Source organism: Thermobia domestica, chromosome 8 (assembly GCF_964235325.1).
Source record: "Thermobia domestica chromosome 8, izTheDome1.hap1.1, whole genome shotgun sequence".
NCBI classification, from domain to species: Eukaryota; Metazoa; Arthropoda; class Insecta; order Zygentoma; family Lepismatidae; genus Thermobia; species Thermobia domestica.
The window spans coordinates 257,914,484-257,932,994 of NC_137461.1; the positions used below are offsets into that span (position 1 = coordinate 257,914,484).

General features: G+C 36.1%; 1 protein-coding gene across 1 annotated transcript in view; it reads right to left on the minus strand.

The window, feature by feature from the left end:
* The window catches only part of Uggt (UDP-glucose-glycoprotein glucosyltransferase), a 126,012-nt gene that overhangs the window by 14,203 nt on the left and 93,298 nt on the right, over window positions 1-18,511 (minus strand). The window contains exons 22-25 of the mRNA XM_081767866.1: window positions 13,702-13,876; window positions 7,290-7,472; window positions 4,361-4,464; window positions 890-1,061 (exon numbers count right to left, since the gene is read on the minus strand). Of these exons, the coding sequence (XP_081623992.1) occupies window positions 890-1,061; window positions 4,361-4,464; window positions 7,290-7,472; window positions 13,702-13,876 (634 nt within the window). The remainder of the gene's footprint in view (window positions 1-889; window positions 1,062-4,360; window positions 4,465-7,289; window positions 7,473-13,701; window positions 13,877-18,511) is intronic.

Sequence of the window (18,511 nt, forward strand, 5' to 3'; positions counted from 1 at the left end):
CAAATTCCTAATTCTTCTGCCATTTCCTGATAAAAAAAAAAAAAAAGTAATGATGTTCTGGCGGTATGACTCGAAGCATTGTTCATATGGATCATCATCCATTCCACACAATTGTGGGACGTCTCTTCGATAGATAGGTGTTAGAATGGATTCTTGGAAGTATCTTCCATTCACCTTCACGTTTTCGTTCACCTTGCATACCATCAACTTACTCTCATATCCAAATCCTGTAACAACCATAAAGCAACGAGGGGAACTTTCCCTGCACTGACGAACAGCTGCTACGCCCCTTGCCGTAAATGTTGCGATATGTGATCGCCCAAATGTGACCACCAGCAGTAAGATGGACATATGATTCATCCACTGTGATAACTTTCTTCCATTTGGAACCCGACACTGGAAAATTATTTACAGCACAGGGGAGCATAATATATAAATACGTGCCTGAATGCACCAAGTAGCAAAATTTCATAAATCCATCTCGACATATTTACAAAAAATATTTTAAAAAATTACAACGTGCTAAATCGAATTTGCATCACGCCTAGGTAAGAATAATAACGTAAAGCTGAAACATCACACGTTACAGAAAGCAGCAACAAAAGATCATCTACGTTTATGAAAGTCCTACGTAAATTATGCTCTAAGTTAGTCCGCACACTTTGAAGAAGGAAGTCTACACATTTGTCGAATTCATGCACTTATGAAAAAATACAATAGAAAGATAAAATGTAGTTAGTTTTGAGTTCGTGCAGTTGTATGTCACTCAATGACGGCTATTAGATACCGTCATTGATAGAATTACCAAAACTTTTGAATAATAATAATAATAATAATAATAATAATAATAATAATAATAATAATAATAATACAATGGCATTTAACATACCTGATCTAAGTTGGACAAACTATTAGGATCTTGACTAAGGGCTTGGTATTGTCCACGAAGTCTGTCTCCCGCTGCAACTCGTCGGAACTTCTTCAAATCGACGACGTACAGAGCACTGATATGGTATCTTCTGCCTTGAAGATGATTTTTCCAGTAGCCTTGCTTCCAAAACCTGGAAGAAAACTAACCATGCATAAACCTATCTATACTGAACATCCAAATCAACCTACCCTATTTGAATTACTAATGAGCATTTCTAAGTAATTACCTCTAAACTCACGACTTATCTCAGATCACTCACAACTGTCGTCGTGTGAACGGTCTACCACACTAGATCTCTAGCAAACTTCATGTGTATGTCCAAGAAGTATGTTTGTTTCTGACTGCATTTCATTCCGTATTCTTTAAACTGTCGTTGTACACTAAAATGACGACCAAATACATAAAATTTAAAATAATAACAACGTAATGTATGAGACGGATTCGGAAAGTAAGGTTACAACGGCTAGAATTCATTTAAAAATGTTCTAAGGGTAGTAGGAAAGTTTTGCAATACGACGCAACCATGTGTTGCAGGAGTATGTTTCTTGATGCATGCTGCGACATGTTCATACTTGCACAGTAACTGCTGCGCCAAGTCGATGGGCTGAGTTATTCATTAACAGTGAGAATCTAAAGTGCTTCTTATGGCATTTTGGTCACGAAACGAGACACAAGCAATTTTGCGGTATAACTTCGCACATGGTTTAAACGTGGAGACCAGTGCTTAGAAGAAAGGACTCTTGCACTGGGTGATGTCTGTCCACATCGTACGACTATATTCAAGACAGAGAATTCCAAAGGGAAAATTTCTCTTTAAAGGACGCAGAGTGGGTGGGAAGGCCACGACCGTCAGTTACGGAGGAAAGCATTACTGCTGTTAGGAAAATGCTTGACGAAGACAGCCGAGTAAACCTCCCAGCAGACTGAGAATACCTTAGGCCTAAATGCACCAGCAATTCATTCAATTCTGCACGATCATTTGCACGTGAAGAAACTTTGTTGCCTCTGGGTTCGCATAGCAGATGACACGACGTATGACATGGTGCCGGGAGATGATGCAAATGTTTGATGAGGGATAATCTTGATATGTGAACAACATCGTGACAGGTGACGAGACTTGGTTACACTATTATGATGTGTCGACCAAGACTTAAAACAAAGTTTGGGTCTTTAATGATGAGGATATTCCTGACCACTTCTTTATATGTTGCCTACTCATATTATTTCTATAAATGGGAGCAAGTGCTTTGTGAATATCTCTGGGTGCTTATCTTGTGTTTGGAGAAAATGCAAGACAAAGCGCATTTTGCATTTGGCGGGATTCTAAATCGGCGAAGCCATTGTGAACACGAGCCACTTCGCACTAGGTTCCACGAAGCAATGAGAAACAGCCTTGAAAGAGCAGTGGAAGGCTAACTGTGAAAGCTGTATAGCCAACTTACGCACAGAAATATTACTTGTCAGTCTACATGAGTTTTAACTGTCACTTTACGTATACGTCTCGTATTTTACTCTTTTTTTCTTTTTCTTTCGATTTACGGACACTAGTAGGGAAGCGTAGGAAGTAAACTTGCCACTTCATAAAATCTTTCGGAATGTGCGAGTGACTAGGTAAGCTCAACAATGAAAAATATTTGAAACCAATGCAATTCATATTTCTCAGAACCTCTTTTTAGCTTCGTAATATATATTATTTAAAATTATTATAGGAGGTGTTTAGTAAGTTCACGATCGATTATCTCCACCACTTAAGAAGGGTGAATTCTAGACATATTAAAGACAATTATATCTTTATTCATTTGAAAGGGAATAACAGCATGTATCTCAGTAAATGATGTTAGTATAATTACGTACCTTCAAAAGTAACGTTCCATTTTCTCTTAAAAGTAGGTTATATAATTAATAAATGAAAATGAAATCTTTAGGATTTACGTCCCACAGTTATGTCGGCTAGGCTAAACGAGACGGTGATGGTGAGAAATAAATGAAATGAAGAAAGTGGGAGGAAATGACAGAACCCCGAGAAAACCCATGCACACGGTGTTTGTCCACCACGAAGTTCACTTGGCGCGAGCTGGCATCGAACCAAGGATCCCATGCAACACAGGTGAACGCTCTACCACTGAGCCACCGCAGTTCGTTATACAATTAATGCTTAATATTATCATTTACACACAACTTAGGATCACAAACTACTTCTACAAAATAAAATGAAGATACAATAGGTTATCCGAAGGAATTAAAAGGATTGTACTTAGCAGCCAACCAGTAAAGCAAACAAAATAAATAACTATACGGCGGAGCAACGTATAAACCAAGATTCTCGGTCCGTTCTAACCAAGCAGAAGAAATTCACGTCCTTGCGCTGAAACAGTGTTTCCATCATCAACTTTTCTTACCAGTTTGTCTGATATTATTAAGTAGTTCTTCAATGATTAATGACTGAAAAAAAAAAAGTCACAATAGAACTACTAGAAAATAAAGTAAAATATCAAATATTTATCCAAAATTATGGCACTGTAGTATCAAATTATAAAAAAGTGACATTTATATCATATGTAGAAGTAACTGATATATATAAAATGTATAATTTACGAGACTGTATATTTAACCTATAAATTACTTCCATTTTCTTGTAGTTATTTTGGGCAACGGCGCTTAAAAGTGCACAATTTGTTGATAAGAAGAAGAAAAAATTGTAGAATATATACGTTGATTTTATATTGATAATCAGGTAATGTCAGTTGTTAAAAAGAAGATAAGTATTTGTCTATTGTTGCTATGGCAACAGAATAATTATGCATAAAATAAGAATAAAAGTCATAACCATTAAGGTGTTTAATCGTATTTACCAATTCTTGTGATTCGAACTGTGGGCTATAAATGTAACAAATTAAAATATAAAAATATAACGTTACAAGTTCAAGAAAGGATGAAACTGATATCACTAAGACTACAAAATGGTCTTGTAAGCTTCAGTGTTTATATAAGATATAGAAGTAACACTAAAAAACATAAGTTACAGACTAAAAACAAACCTGAAGCGAAATTTTGGGTAAAATAAAAATGGGCTAAACCTAGTATCAAGGGAAAAAGGGAGGGGTAATGAAATCTGCCCATACAAAACAATTTTTTTAAAATAAAAATACAATAAATGATATTATAATAGAACAAAAGCAAACATTACATTCAAACGAAAATGTAAAAAAATCAAATCAAAGGCTCTTACGAAACACTTTATCCTGGAAGAAAGATTAAAATGTTGAATACACAGGTAAAAATAATCCACCGCCTGCTACTTTTACAGTTAATAACTAATTACTATCTTATAAGAACTCGAACCATTTTGATATATTATAATATAATATAATATAACATAATATAATATATATATGGCAATGTTAATATTAGCACTCTCTATACACTTACCGGAATCCTTCCATCTCTCTCCTGCTATCACAGAAAGGTGTATACCCGTATGGTGCACCACCCAAATCTAAATCTCGTAATTCCTTCATATCTGCTCGAACAACCTGAAATGCAAAATGATGTTAATGAAATGGAATGTTTAACATATCCTAATTACATTCTATGGATTAAGGTAAAGATATGTAACCCGCGCACCTTTATTCGGGACATGATACAAAAAGCCCAAGGGCTTTGTGGAAGTAAAGCTTCACATTTAAGAGACTTAGACTATACAGATGGTACTGCACTACACACGGCCCTCTTTAGCCCCCTTTGCCCCACAAGTACCCATTTTACAGAGGCTGAGTGAGTCTGAGACGCATTAGAACGAAGGTAGGACGAGAAAATTTTTTGCCACACCGTAGATCGAACCGGGCCGCCCAGTTGGTAGGCATACGTTACTGCGGCTCTTTATAGACTAACTAGAAATGCCTGTTCTTTGCACGAACTGAATAGTGTGAACATCAGAGTAGATTGGGTTGTTTAATTTAAACGAGAAGGATTATTATGGATTTAATGTTCGATGAATATGTTCCATCTCTGAGCTTATCGCTCTTCTATAGCCGAAAGTTACACATCGGTGGTTGATTCGAGTCCCTTTCAGAAGCGAGGCGTGGATCTACGGCTTAACGTTGGATCAAAATCACATCAGCTCCGACCAGGAATCGAAGCGGGGTCTCCCGTACCAGAAAGTTATACAGCTATTACTTCCGTTTAATTACTGGGTTCACATAGTTTGAAATTCTACCGTAGTTTCACAATGTGAAACGAAACTCACTTGGATTCACGTAGTTTAGATTCTACCGTGTAGTTTCACAGTGTGAAATGAAACTCACTTAGATTCAGATAATTTAGAATTCTATTATGTAGTTTTACAATGTGAAACGAAACTCCTTTGTTTTGTTAATGATCAACTACTTCTTAATTCAAGTAGCTACTGCACGATGCTGGGTTAAATTACAACATACAGGGAAATAAGATCAATTTCAATGCGATTACGAATGAAGAGGAAAAAAAATGCTTAAGAAAAGAAGTTTAGCGCCATCATTATGCTTTGTAGACTGAGAGACTAATGACAAATGTAAGTAAATGATTATGGAAGAATTAGTTATATGACGAATTGGAGGCAAATAAAAGAATTCCGAGGAAATTCATAGATGTTGTATCTCCATCACAGACTCACATGACGTGAAATGAAACCAGAGTCTCCATGCTCAAAGCATAAACATCGAATATGAAAGGTATTAAGTAAATAATTTACTTCTTTGATTTATACAACGGCTGGATGAAGCAAACACAAATAAGTGACAGATGATTAAAGTATACACTTACTGTAATATAGAGGGTAAAAAATCCTTGTAACCTACATTAAAAGTAACGCATGTTTGCTTTGAGGATATTATAAAGAACGACTAGATAACGCAGCATGTTTAATCAGTGATGCTCGCAATTCTGCTTTTAGTGTGGCAAATGGAATTTGTCAGAGCAGTATTGAATTTGACAGAAAGATTTTTTTTCTGCCAGTTTTGATAACTTTGGTACATTTCCCCCTAACGTGTAAATGTGTTGTATCTTTACTTTTCTGACAAGCCTCGTAGAAAAGAATACGTACATTTCTCGTATTCCTCCTTCACATGTTTTTCCCTTTCACTTATTCTTCTTTATTTGATGTATGAATGAGATCATCGGTCCTCATTAAATATTAAATAATTTTGAAGATAATGGGAAGATGTTACGGTAATTACGAGGGGGAGTTAAGTTTTTCTTCTCGTTTTCCCTACGAAAGCGAACAGCAATGAGGGGAAACAAGACAGCGGTTGTACGCACAACGCACCCAGACACAAATTTCCATCTGTTTCCGGTTTTGAACAAGGCGCTCAGCAGGAGGCGCTTTCGAAGCAATGCTGAAGTTACAGAAGCTGTTTCATGCTTCTTCTGTATGCAGAGCCTGAATTTTTCCTAGAACGGTTTTTGAAGCTTATAGACCGGTATGAGTAACGTCTCAATGTACGTGGTACTTATGTGGAAAAATAAAGATACACTCATGTCATATCTATAACTGTCTTCTTGTAAGAATATAAGAAGAATAATAAGAATATAATAAGAATATATTTTTTTTTGATATTGATTCTGCAGGATGCTTTTAATACTGATACTATATGTATAATCGGGAAATGTATATTTATGGTAAATTTCACAGGAAAAAAAAATATAAATACGAAAATTAGAATGAGTAAAACAAAATGTTGCTAAATGGACAAGAAAGTTTTATTTACGTTTTATTGTTCTTATTTACTGCTTTTTTAACATGAAATTTACCACATACATGTCTTTGCCGATTATACACATACTAACATTATAAGAAATACCGGGCGAATTCGTTATCAAATTATATTCCTACAACAACATATTTAGAAACATGCGACAATAATTTTGGACATGAGTGTACATCTGATCTTAAATGTCAGATGCTATTTTTAGTCTTACCTCCCCATCTCTGTCCACAGTCACCTGGGGAACTTATTTTCAGACTTCCCCTCGTATTACAAAGTTGTTTAGGATAAAATATTCTACCTACAATATATATATATATATATATATATATATATATATATATATATATATATATATATATATATATATATATATATATATATATATATATATATATAATGTATGTATGTACGTATGTATCTTATTGGATTAATATTACACGTTTAGAAGTAATAAATATTGTACATGTATACAGCTTATAAATCCAACACATTTGAAAAGAAACATTTTACTCTGCGACGGAGAGAACAACTAATGACTTTGAATCATTCAATGCCTACTAAAAATCTATTCCTCAGCTTATTACGAGATTTTATGGCATTATTCTACATCGTACCTGATCAGCATCCACAAAAATTATCTTCTTCACATCCAGTGGAAACAAAACATCCAAAAACAAAATTTTGTATCCCCATATAATTCTTTGTTTCTCAGTCTGTTGGTGAAGCCACCTTGGCCATTTATATTGAACTAATTCATAATCAAAATTATATTCTTTCGCCATATGTGGTAAGAAATCCTACAAGAAAATAACTCAACATTAGACATGCAACAAACAAGCAAACAAACAAACTAACTAACTAACTAAACAAAATTGCGAACTAAACTTAGGCTGAATTTCAAACTACTATACTGGCTTCTCTATGCTATGGGTAAGTATAATCTATTCTAATTAGACATAAGAATGTAATTGTATAAGCCAACGCGCAACGTTATATTGCTTGAGTATTAACTCAAAACAGGGATGTTAGGTGTAGGTTAGATTTCAGAGTTTATTGAACAACACAGTAAATGTACTTCAGTATAGGACTATTAAAATGTCCTTGTTACAATACAAATGCTTATAACTTACAAAAAAAAAAAAAAAAAAAAAATGATATTGCAGTGAAATACATTTAAATTGTGCGATGATCTGTAAATTTTTGGTTGGCGACATTATCAACGATGAGCGTGGCAACACTGGTGACAACAAAGATCATTGAAAATGGCGACAAGAGAAAGCACAGTGTGTGTGTGTGTTTGGCAGTGGCGGTTCTAGGCCGGGGCCGGGGGGACCTGGCCCCCCAGTTTTTTGCTGTGAAGATAAACTAATATCCTCAATTGTCTTTCAATATTTAGGATAATTAATATCTATTTCGCAAGAAATATAATGTTATCGATTCTTGAACATGTAATGAAGTGTACAGTGAAAAGTTTCTTCTATGAACATGGGGTGGGGAAAGGAAACAGTATGTTAGAAACTGCATTTTGTTGAGTATTAAACGATTTTGTAGTTCTTAGAACAAGTTTCAAGTAGTTATTTTATTGTGTTTTGGTTATGTAACACAGTATTTCTTCTTTTTAAAACATTGTAGAAGTCTTCACTATCAACAACGTTGTGTTAAAGGGAAGACCACATCATTTGAAAATGTAATTTATTGCTTATACACAATGCGGTGTTATATCGAAATTATACCACTAGTAGCTTATACCGAAAACGACAGAACGCTAATCGTTGTCCGACTTACTTCTTATCATAAAAATAATATAGGAAATTCTAGTCTGACCTACAAATAAAAAGTAGAAATCGAAGTTGGCGTTTTTTAAATCATCTTATTTAGGTCTAAACTGGTGTTAAATTATACCAATATATCCAGTGTTGGATTTATAGATTCTTGTGTGTGTGTAGAGGGAGGGACTCTTAATGCCGTTTTATGTAGTGTAAAATCCAATCAAGTCATTTTATCCAGTGTAAATTTGGCAGCTAACTATAAGTTTCCGTCTGTAAATTCCATGAATTCCATGAGCTTCTCTGTAGCCTGATGGTTAGGGCACTACAAAAATAATAGATGTAAAATAGACTTTCATTATAAAACAATGTTCCCTTCATTATACTGTCCCTCCAGATATACAAAATCTTATATGTGAGAGGGATAAAAAGTAAGCAAGGGGGTCTTTTCCCCTTTCCTCCGCTAAATTCCACCATGAATATTCACTGTTCTTTCGTTTTTATGAAATTTCATTTACGTTTTATAACTACATTGTACTGTACTGTTTGGCAGCAGAAATCTACACCGTGTATAACGAGAGAGAAAAATATAGTATTCAAAAACACATCAACAATGGGGCTTTGCTCTTTGAGACCTTATACCGCCTTGAAAGAAATTACCAATTAAAAAAATGAAAACAACACGGTCATTCGCTGAATTAAATTCTACTTCTTAGTGTGATAATCAGTTTTCCCTTTGCTGTGTGTCTTTGCGGGTGATGACAGTGTGTGCTCGTAATGTTTTGGTAAAATGTCTAAATCACAAAGTAAAATAATTAAATATTTTGCGAAAAAGCGTGCAATTACAGAAAACTTAGTTTCATCTCCTTTTTCGAACAATTGTGAGTCTCCTGACTGTAAACGATCTAAACTTGATTCAGAGACTGTGAGTGATGATCCTAATTCAAATATTTCAAATTCAGAGAAGTATGTATCAGTTTCAAGTGATGCAAGTGGAGTGGTGTTGGATGGGAATGAACAACATGAACTATTACCAGAATGTGTGTGCAGTGATCAAACAAATAGTGTGAATGAATACAGTCCCGTTCCACTTATACATGACTTGAGTCGGTCAGTGTATGATGGGCCTTCTCAGCCTCGAAGGACTATTTACAAGCAAACTACAATAAATAATAAGTAAGAAGTTTTAACAGTAGCTGGTACGATAAATACAATTTATAGAATATTCGGAACAGGGAGACGCAGTATTCTGTTTTTCTTGCCGCTTTTTCCCCACCCACCTCTGGTAATGCAGATTCCACTTTTGTGAAAGTTGGCTTTTCAAATTGGAAGAAAATTGGTGAAAAACTTCAAAGACATGCTGAAAGTGTGTGTCACAAAACATCAATAATTAAATGGAAAAGTTTTACAAGCACTGAATATCACGGGACTGTAACATTTATGCTGAGTGCAAAACATAAAACAGATATTTCACGAAATCGCTCGGTGATGGCAACAATGGCGCGGGTAGCTATAGTATGTGCGCGACAAGACATTGGACTTAGAGGTCATCGTGAGACTAGGAGCGATGAGTGTTCAAATAAAGGAAATTTTTTGAAGATTCTAAATTTGGTTACTTTGGAGAGTGATACAGCTAGAAACAACGTAAGGAACTTGCCAAAAAATGCAACATACACATTTAAGGATTCTCAAAATCAGTATCTTGATATAACTGCGAAAATAATTACAAAGCATGTTGCAGAAGAGGTTTGTAAGTACAGCAATGGTATTTTTTCCTTGATACTAGACGAAGCAAGAGACATTAGTAAAACGGAACAGATGTCTGTCTGCATTAGGTACGTCAAACATGATGAAATAGAAGAACGCTTTATCGGTTTCATAAAACTATCAGATTTGAGTGCAAAATCACTCGCGAGTAAAGCTTTGGAACATCTTGCTACTGTAGGCTTAGAACCAAAGAAATGCATCGGCCAATTCTATGATGGTGCATCGGTAATGTCAGGATGTGCTAATGGTGTACAGAACATATTTCGTCAGAAAGTTAAAAATCCATGTGTATGTCCATTGTTCTGCACATAGATTAAATTTAGTACTAGTAGACGTTTCTAAAAGACTTGATGTGGTTGGTGATACTTTAGGTTTGTTAGAAGCCATCTATTCTTTTCAGTCGGTGTCCACGTTACGTCACGAAAAATTTATTGAAGTGCAGAATGAACTTTATCCTGAAGAGCGAGTTCTAGAAGTGCCACTTCAAAGTGCCACACGTTGGGTATGTAAATACAAGGGCATCGTGTATTTCATAAAACGCGTTCAGTTAAAACAGCCCTTGAGTATTTTTCAAACTCAACAAACAAAAGAGAAGCTGCAGAGGCGCGAGGACTATTGAAACAGTTCTGTGACTTTAAAGTGATGTTTGTGCTACAACAAATACTTAACGATATTTTGGCCCTTACAAATGGTACTTCGTTGACATTATATATAAATATATATATATATAAAGACTTCGGCAGCGCAAAACGATTAGTTAATGGACTGATTTGTTCGTTGCAAAATAAACGTAATGATGATTATTTTTCTATCATTTGGAAGAAAACATGGGAGCTATTCAGATCTTTCGATTTTCAAGTTGATGCTAGCTTAAGAATTCAAACTACATCAAAGAAATTGGATGATCATGTAGTCACAGCATCGATTTCCAACGTAAGAGACCAATCTGCACCTTTGGCTGAAGAATATAAAAGGGTCTTGTTTCAAGTGCTTGATAATATGACCAGTGAACTGAAGCGCAGATTTACTGAAAATGATTTTGTGTGTGATGCTATAGACGCATGCAATCCTAGAAGTGGTTCCTTCCTTAATCCATCTTCCATTCAGATCTTCGCGGAGAAGTACAAGGACTTTTTCCAGGATCTTAAAATCGGAACTGGATTTGGCTAAGAGTGTGTTTGCTAACGACAGTAAACTGAAAAGCGTAGTGTCATGGAGTTTTTCGTTCAGCTACAAACTATGGAATTGGCTTTTCCTGAATTGTTGACGTTTATAAGGATTATCTTAACACTTCCTGTATTATCTGCATCTGCTGAACGCAGTTTCTCTGTTATGAAGCGCGTAAAGCAATATTTGAGATCTACAATGTCAGCGAAAAGACTTTCTAATCTTGCTCTCATATTAATTGAGAGGGAGTTAAGTGGAACACTTTTACAGGATTCATCTGGGGTAGTGGATCAGTTTGCGAATATTGGAAATCGTAGAATCAATCTTTAGTTACTGATTGCTCATAATATAAATACATATTTCTTTGGTTATAAATATTATTAGGTTTGCTTTTATTTAATTTCTAAAAAAAAACAAAGTAATATTCCATTGTTAGGCTCTACTTTAGAGTAATCACAAAATTAATATTTTCAACAGGACTTCTTTCTTCTAAGCTTCCAATCAGGATAAAACTTGCTTATAAACAATGGAAATCAAAAAATAATTTATTGTCATTTAGAGGTAAAAAATAACATAGCGTTTACTATTTTAAATTGAGAAAAATGTTTTACATTTGTAAAAATATAATGTTAGGTTTATTTGAATTTATTTTGTGCAATAATTATTACATAGCACTACCTAGAATGTAAACTTTATTTTATGAATTTTCATTGAAACGTATTGCAAACATTACATATATCCAATGTTTATTTGAATATTAAAATGTTCACCCTTTTGCTTCAACTAATTACTGTTTTCTTACACTGAAAAAGGTTTTAAACGTACATATTTGTATTTCCATCATAGATATACCTGAGGATAATTAATAAGCAATTAAAAAAATGACTAATGTGTTTGTTGAGTCATTGTCTGAAAAGAGCTTAAGGAAAAACGCATTGGAACGAATGGTGGGAAAGCAAAAGAGGAAAGAAAGAGAATGTAGATTATGGACAGCAGGACAGCATCAAAATAGAAACACTTAATATTACACACCCACCCACCCACCCACACACACACATATATATATATATATATATATATATATATATATTCGATATTGAAAGCGGCCCCCCCCTTAGTTTTTTTCTTCTAGAACCGCCACTGGTGTTTGGTATGCAAAACTGAAAACAGGTGTATTGGAGTGTACTTCAGACAAAACTTCACAAGAGTGTACAAAAATATACCTTCTGATGTCAGGAGTACAAAGGGTTGGCACAGCAAGTTTGTGGCTACCGGGAGTGTGTGATATGCAAAGAAGTGGTCGGCCGCCAGTGGGCTCAAATACGGTGCGAAGGGTTGCCGACAGCTGGAGAGAAATCCAAGAAAATTGACTCTGCGGAAATCGCTGGATTTGGGAATCAGTCAACAACGCGCAAGATAATGCGTAAACATTTGAAAGCCAAACCGTACAAGATTAAATGTGTGCATGAACTGACAGAAGAAGATCAAGACACGGGACTGGAGTTCAGTGAACTGATGCTAAAACGACTGGATTATGACGGGGAACTTCTGCAGTTACTCGTTCTCTGATGAGGCAACTTTCCATGTTACAGGGAGGATAAACAGACACAATTGTCTTGTTTGGGGAACTGAAAACCCTCATGAACATGAAACGCACGACCGAAAGTGAATGTGTGGTGTGCCGTATCAATGCACCACTTCATAGGGCCGTTTTTCTTCCACGAAAACACTGTGACAGGGAAGACATACCTTCCTTCAAATGCTTACAAATTTCCTGATGCTCGAATTGGTTAGGTTGGAAATCAATGATCGCATCCACTACCAGCAAGACGGAGCCCCTACATTTTGTACCTTGACCGTGAGCTACCTGGCAGGTGAATTAAGCTTAGAGGCCCCACCCCTTGGACCCCAAGGTACTCTATTTAACACCTGTAGTTTTTGGTTACCTGTAGGAGGGTCACGTTAAGATATATGTATATGCGGAAAAACTAAAAGACTTGCAGGACCTGAAAGCTAAGATTAGTAAAGTGATCCATGACATTTCTGACGACGCAAGACGGAATAGCATTCACGGATTTCACCGGAGGTTACAGGAATGTATGGACGTCAACGGAGCCCAGCTGGAGGTGTGGCGATGACGGCGGAGGTATGTCTCAGTCAAGATCTGAACATTTATTTGACTGCAATATCATTATTTTAAAAAAGTTATAAGCATTTGTTTTATAGCAAGGACTTTATAACAGCCTTGTACTAGGAATAATTATTACTGTCGAATATCTTATCCACAGAATTGAAACTGTTTTAACCAAAAATCCATACAACGTACCTTAAATATAGGAGACAAATAATTCTTTAAAAACCAGAACTTAACATGTGACTTAGTATGCTTAACTACACTCAGCATCATGATACGGAGAAATCGTTCGTATAAGTGACCTGACGCAAGCGAGAAAATGTTGATAGTATCATCTTTCTCTTCTTCTTTCTGGCCTCCAAAGGTGCTAAAACAAAAAAGAAAACGATTCCTCTCAGAGCAACATAAATCACATTTTTAAAAGAGGAGGGAGAGGGAAGAGAAGATTTTATAAATGAAAAACGTCTAAAAAAATAACATCTATAGAATTCTATATCCTAATTGAAAAGTTTGATGTGCTGATTATTACAACTTCATTCAAAGTATTCGCAGTATATTGGTATCGCCTTATTTTAATTATTGTTTATTTATCTGCCTCACTTCATATGGTATTCATTAATAAGGTAACCCGATACAATTACCTATTCCTTTACCTACAATTGCAACTAAAAAACTTATCAATACAACAGTGATTAGATAAGTATATTGGACAGTTATTGATAACTTTAAATGAAATGAAGTAATTCAGTTTTACCTCCCACGGTTATGCCGGCTAGGCTAAAGGAGACGATGATGATGAAAAATGAATGGAACGGAGGAATGAATAAAGTGGAAACGGGTGAACCCCGAGAAGACCCACGCACACGGTGCTTGTTCACCACAAAGTTCACTTGGCACGAGCTGGAATCGAACCACGACCCCACGCACCAGAGGTGAACGCTCTACCACTGAGCCACCTCGGCCCACAGTTACGCATGTATATGTTCAATATTTATTTAAAAACATATTTTCTGAGGTGGCTATGTTGAATGATATAAAATGTGACCCGTAGTGGATCTGTGTTCGATCCCCACTATTATCACCATGGATTTTATCGCCTTTATTTCTTACGATTTTTTTTTTTTTTTTTTTTTAATATGTTGATGTCGCCTTGAGATTCATTTTGGAGCACGATGTACATAATTCATTATACTCAGTGCAAGAGCCGAGTTCTTTCCTTCCTCGTTACTGACTGCTCTGCATTATTTCATTTTCCTACTTTTAGCTGTTTCATCTAGCATTACGCGTGCTTGTTTGTATTTTCTTATATGCCAGCCATCGAATGTCAGCAGATCAGTTACCGCTCAGTCATTGATTGTCTTATTGACAAACGATGCCAGCTTGTGATTTTACCAGAAAAACGTTCTATTCCTGATGCCATCTACCTGAACATTTCCTCACGCCAAATCTCATTTTCTACTTCGATTCTGCTGAAATTGAATTTACACATCATATGATTCCACTTCAAGTGATATCATTTCTGAACAACTTTTTTGATGTCTACGTCCTTAGAGGTACATGACATATGCTTTCTAGAACATTCGATCCACGTCACGACAATGTGATTGTGGGTATTTTTGAACACCTCAACCGTTCATCTAATATGGAAAGGAGGAGACAAAGGAGGTGGGTCCGTTTGAACCTCTTTGAACACAACTACCGATCCGACATCTGAAGGGGAGTGCGACTTGGACTTTCGGAGAAGACACATCGTGTTACGTCGAACCTGTCATGAACCTACTCTTAGCACCAGGTACTGTAAATCAAACCAAAAAACTCTCAAAACCTTAGTATATACCATAGTTACAATTCTTGTTTCTAAACTGTTAGCACGGAAATTTAAAATATAGGTAAAAGTAAATATGCCGTTGTCTTTCAGCTTATTTTTTAATACGTAACATTTGAGTATTTTATATTGCATTGTTTCAGTGTAAAATGGAGTAAGACTATATTTGGAATTTGTACATAATAAATGAAAACCACACATAGGTTTGTCGACCACAAACCATAAATGGCGCTAGCTGGAACTGAACCACGAACATTGTGCACTACATCTGAGCGCTCTACTACTAAACTACTGCAGCTCAGTGAACTCCAGTGAGCTCGTACCATATTACTGGGAGAGTGCTCCATTACTAATTGAATGCATCAATTTCAATTATGGTACTTCAATATTTATTTTATAATTTATCATTACCGTTAGTCCAACATTACACATTCACCAGCCAAATCACTTTATGACCATCCGCTACTTTTAGAATAAAGTCGTAAGGCTGACATAACAGTCTGGGGGTACAAAAGAACTGCTCGCTAGAGAGTGACAGGGATCTCACTCGATCAGTTAATGTAGTGCTTGTGCGTAGAATAGGGGAGACCGGGATGGCGATTTATGAGAGTCTGATAATGGGCCATATTGAGATGGCCAGACGGCTGGAAACAACCATCTCGAACATAGCGCGAAAGTCGGATATTTGCGAGTTGCTGTGATTAGTGTGTGGGAAAAGAACGATGAAATCAACACAAAATGACAAGGTGTGGGAACGCTACACCTCACTAAAGATATCGGACATCGTAGACTATCAGGGTTGATAAAACAGCTTAGGACACAAACTATGACACAATTAGCAGGAGACTTTATTATTGGACAAAGTACGGTGTTTAAGAAAACAGTTCACCGTACAATGTTATACATGAACCTTCGCAGCAGCTGTCCCACACATGTAACCACACGGCATCGTCGACTACGACTACTACTAGAATGGGTACTGTGTCCACTGTCACTGAACCGCCGAGCAATGGTATAACGTTGCGTGGTCCGAACTGCCTTGATCACATCGACGGCCGGATCACAATCCGTTCTCTTCCAGGGGAGCAGTTGTTCAAGACGTAAACGATGCCGATGATGGCTCCATTACGATTTGGGAAATCTTCACATGGCCAGCCATGGACTCAGTAGTGTGTGTGTGGAGGACATCATGACGGCTCATAATTATCGGCAGGCCATTGATGACCGTGCATATTCCGGCGAGCTTTCATGCTGAATATGGCATTTTTCTGCATGGCAACGCTCCATGAAATAAGGCGAACGTTGTGCTGCAGTAGTTACAGAGATACAGTGGTGAATTTCAATTGTTGCCATGGTCCCCAAACTCACCCGATCTTAACCAATCGATAACTTTTAGGATGATATTGAACATCAAATTTGAACTCATCGCCCCCTCCCCCTGCAGCATTTACAGAAATTAAGTGATTTGTGTGTGCCACTGTGATGTATCATACCTCCAGCCACTTACAAAGGGCTTTGCTCCCATATCAAACCGCATTACTGCTGTTCTGTGAGCCAAAGGTGGACATAACAGATATTAGGAGTAGTCATAAAGTTTTGACTGGTGAGTGTGTATAAATAGCGGTGTACATACGAATAAAAGCAATTAGAAAAGAAGCAGTACATTTTCTACCAGTTCAAGCGGTTACAAAAACAAAATATAAAATTATTAAAAAATTGATTAAAACAAAAAAATAATAAAGAGAACAAAAATAATATTAAAAACAAATTCTAGAAAAATACAAATTATATATATTGAACAAAAAAAGCAAGGATAGTTTTCCAAAATAAAATACAGAAATATTTATTCACTCCTTTAATATCATTTTCACTACATTTCAGAACATTTCGGCCTCCTTCAACGACTGTCGAACAGAATAATAAGAAAAGATAATTAAAAGCTAGGTGTAATAGCGATTTTCTCTCCTACATTTACGTCGTTCGACATTTGTTGAGAGACGCCGAAAACGTAGTGCTATAAAACGTAACTGAAATTGATCTTAAAATCATAAATGCTTTGATTTTTTTTATAAGGTAAAAATAACCATACAGAAAAACATAAACAGCAATATCTTCAGCCACGAAAAAAAGACAAAAAATCATAATGCGTTTAAGTGGTATATAAAAAAATAAGCAAAACAGTAGTTACAATATACACAATGAGAACACTAATTAATAGATTTCATACTTTGAAACTGCCTGTAAACACGAAAAGGTGAAGAATACTACAACAAGAAAATTAGAAAAGCGGAAATGGATCAAAGGCTTGCGATCTTAGCCAATTTTTGAACGGCCCATAACCCGAGTTTTTTTTTTTATTTATTTATTTATTTATTTATTTATTTTATTACGGAATAAGCACATCATACTAAGTTAACTGATAGTTTGGGTTTGGCTAAGGCCTACAAGAAAATTAAAGATTGAAATACTATCTTGATCAAAAAGTTCCCAAAATCAACACCGTCCGGCGCTCTCAGTCAACTGATTTTACTTTCTTCTATTTTGGTGGATTGCCACACCTGTCAGCGGTATTCCCCCCTCCAATTTGAACATCTTAGTTTTCCATTTGGGAAAATGACGCAGTGTTGAGTATATTTGTTTGGGTGTATATTTCGATTTTTGCAATGGAGTTAATATTTCAACAACGAATGTGTATTAAATTTTGCGTTAAAAACGAATTCAATGGTGCAAAAACCTTGGCAATGTTGAAAAAGTGTTTCGGTGATGATGCTCTAAAAAAGCAGCGGTTTACGAGTGGTGAGAACCCAATGTGCCAAGACAAAAAATACTTCGCTTTCAGTCGAAAAAGGTGATGCTCATGGTTTTCATGGATTATAGCGATGTTGTACATCACGAGTTTCTACCAGAAAGTCAAGCAGTCAACAAGGAGTATCATATGGGCGATATGAAGCGTTTGCATGAAGCAATTCGCCTAAAAAGGAAAAGATCTCTGAGCAAATAACTCGTGGGTTTTGCATCATGACAACACAGAGTCGCACAATGCTGTCATTATCCGAGAGTTTCTCACCAAAACCTAACGAACACAATTTCGTGGCCGAAATCACCAGATTTATCTTCATGCGACTTTTTCCTGTTTGATCGACTCAAGAAACCATTACCGGGAACACGTTTTGGCAG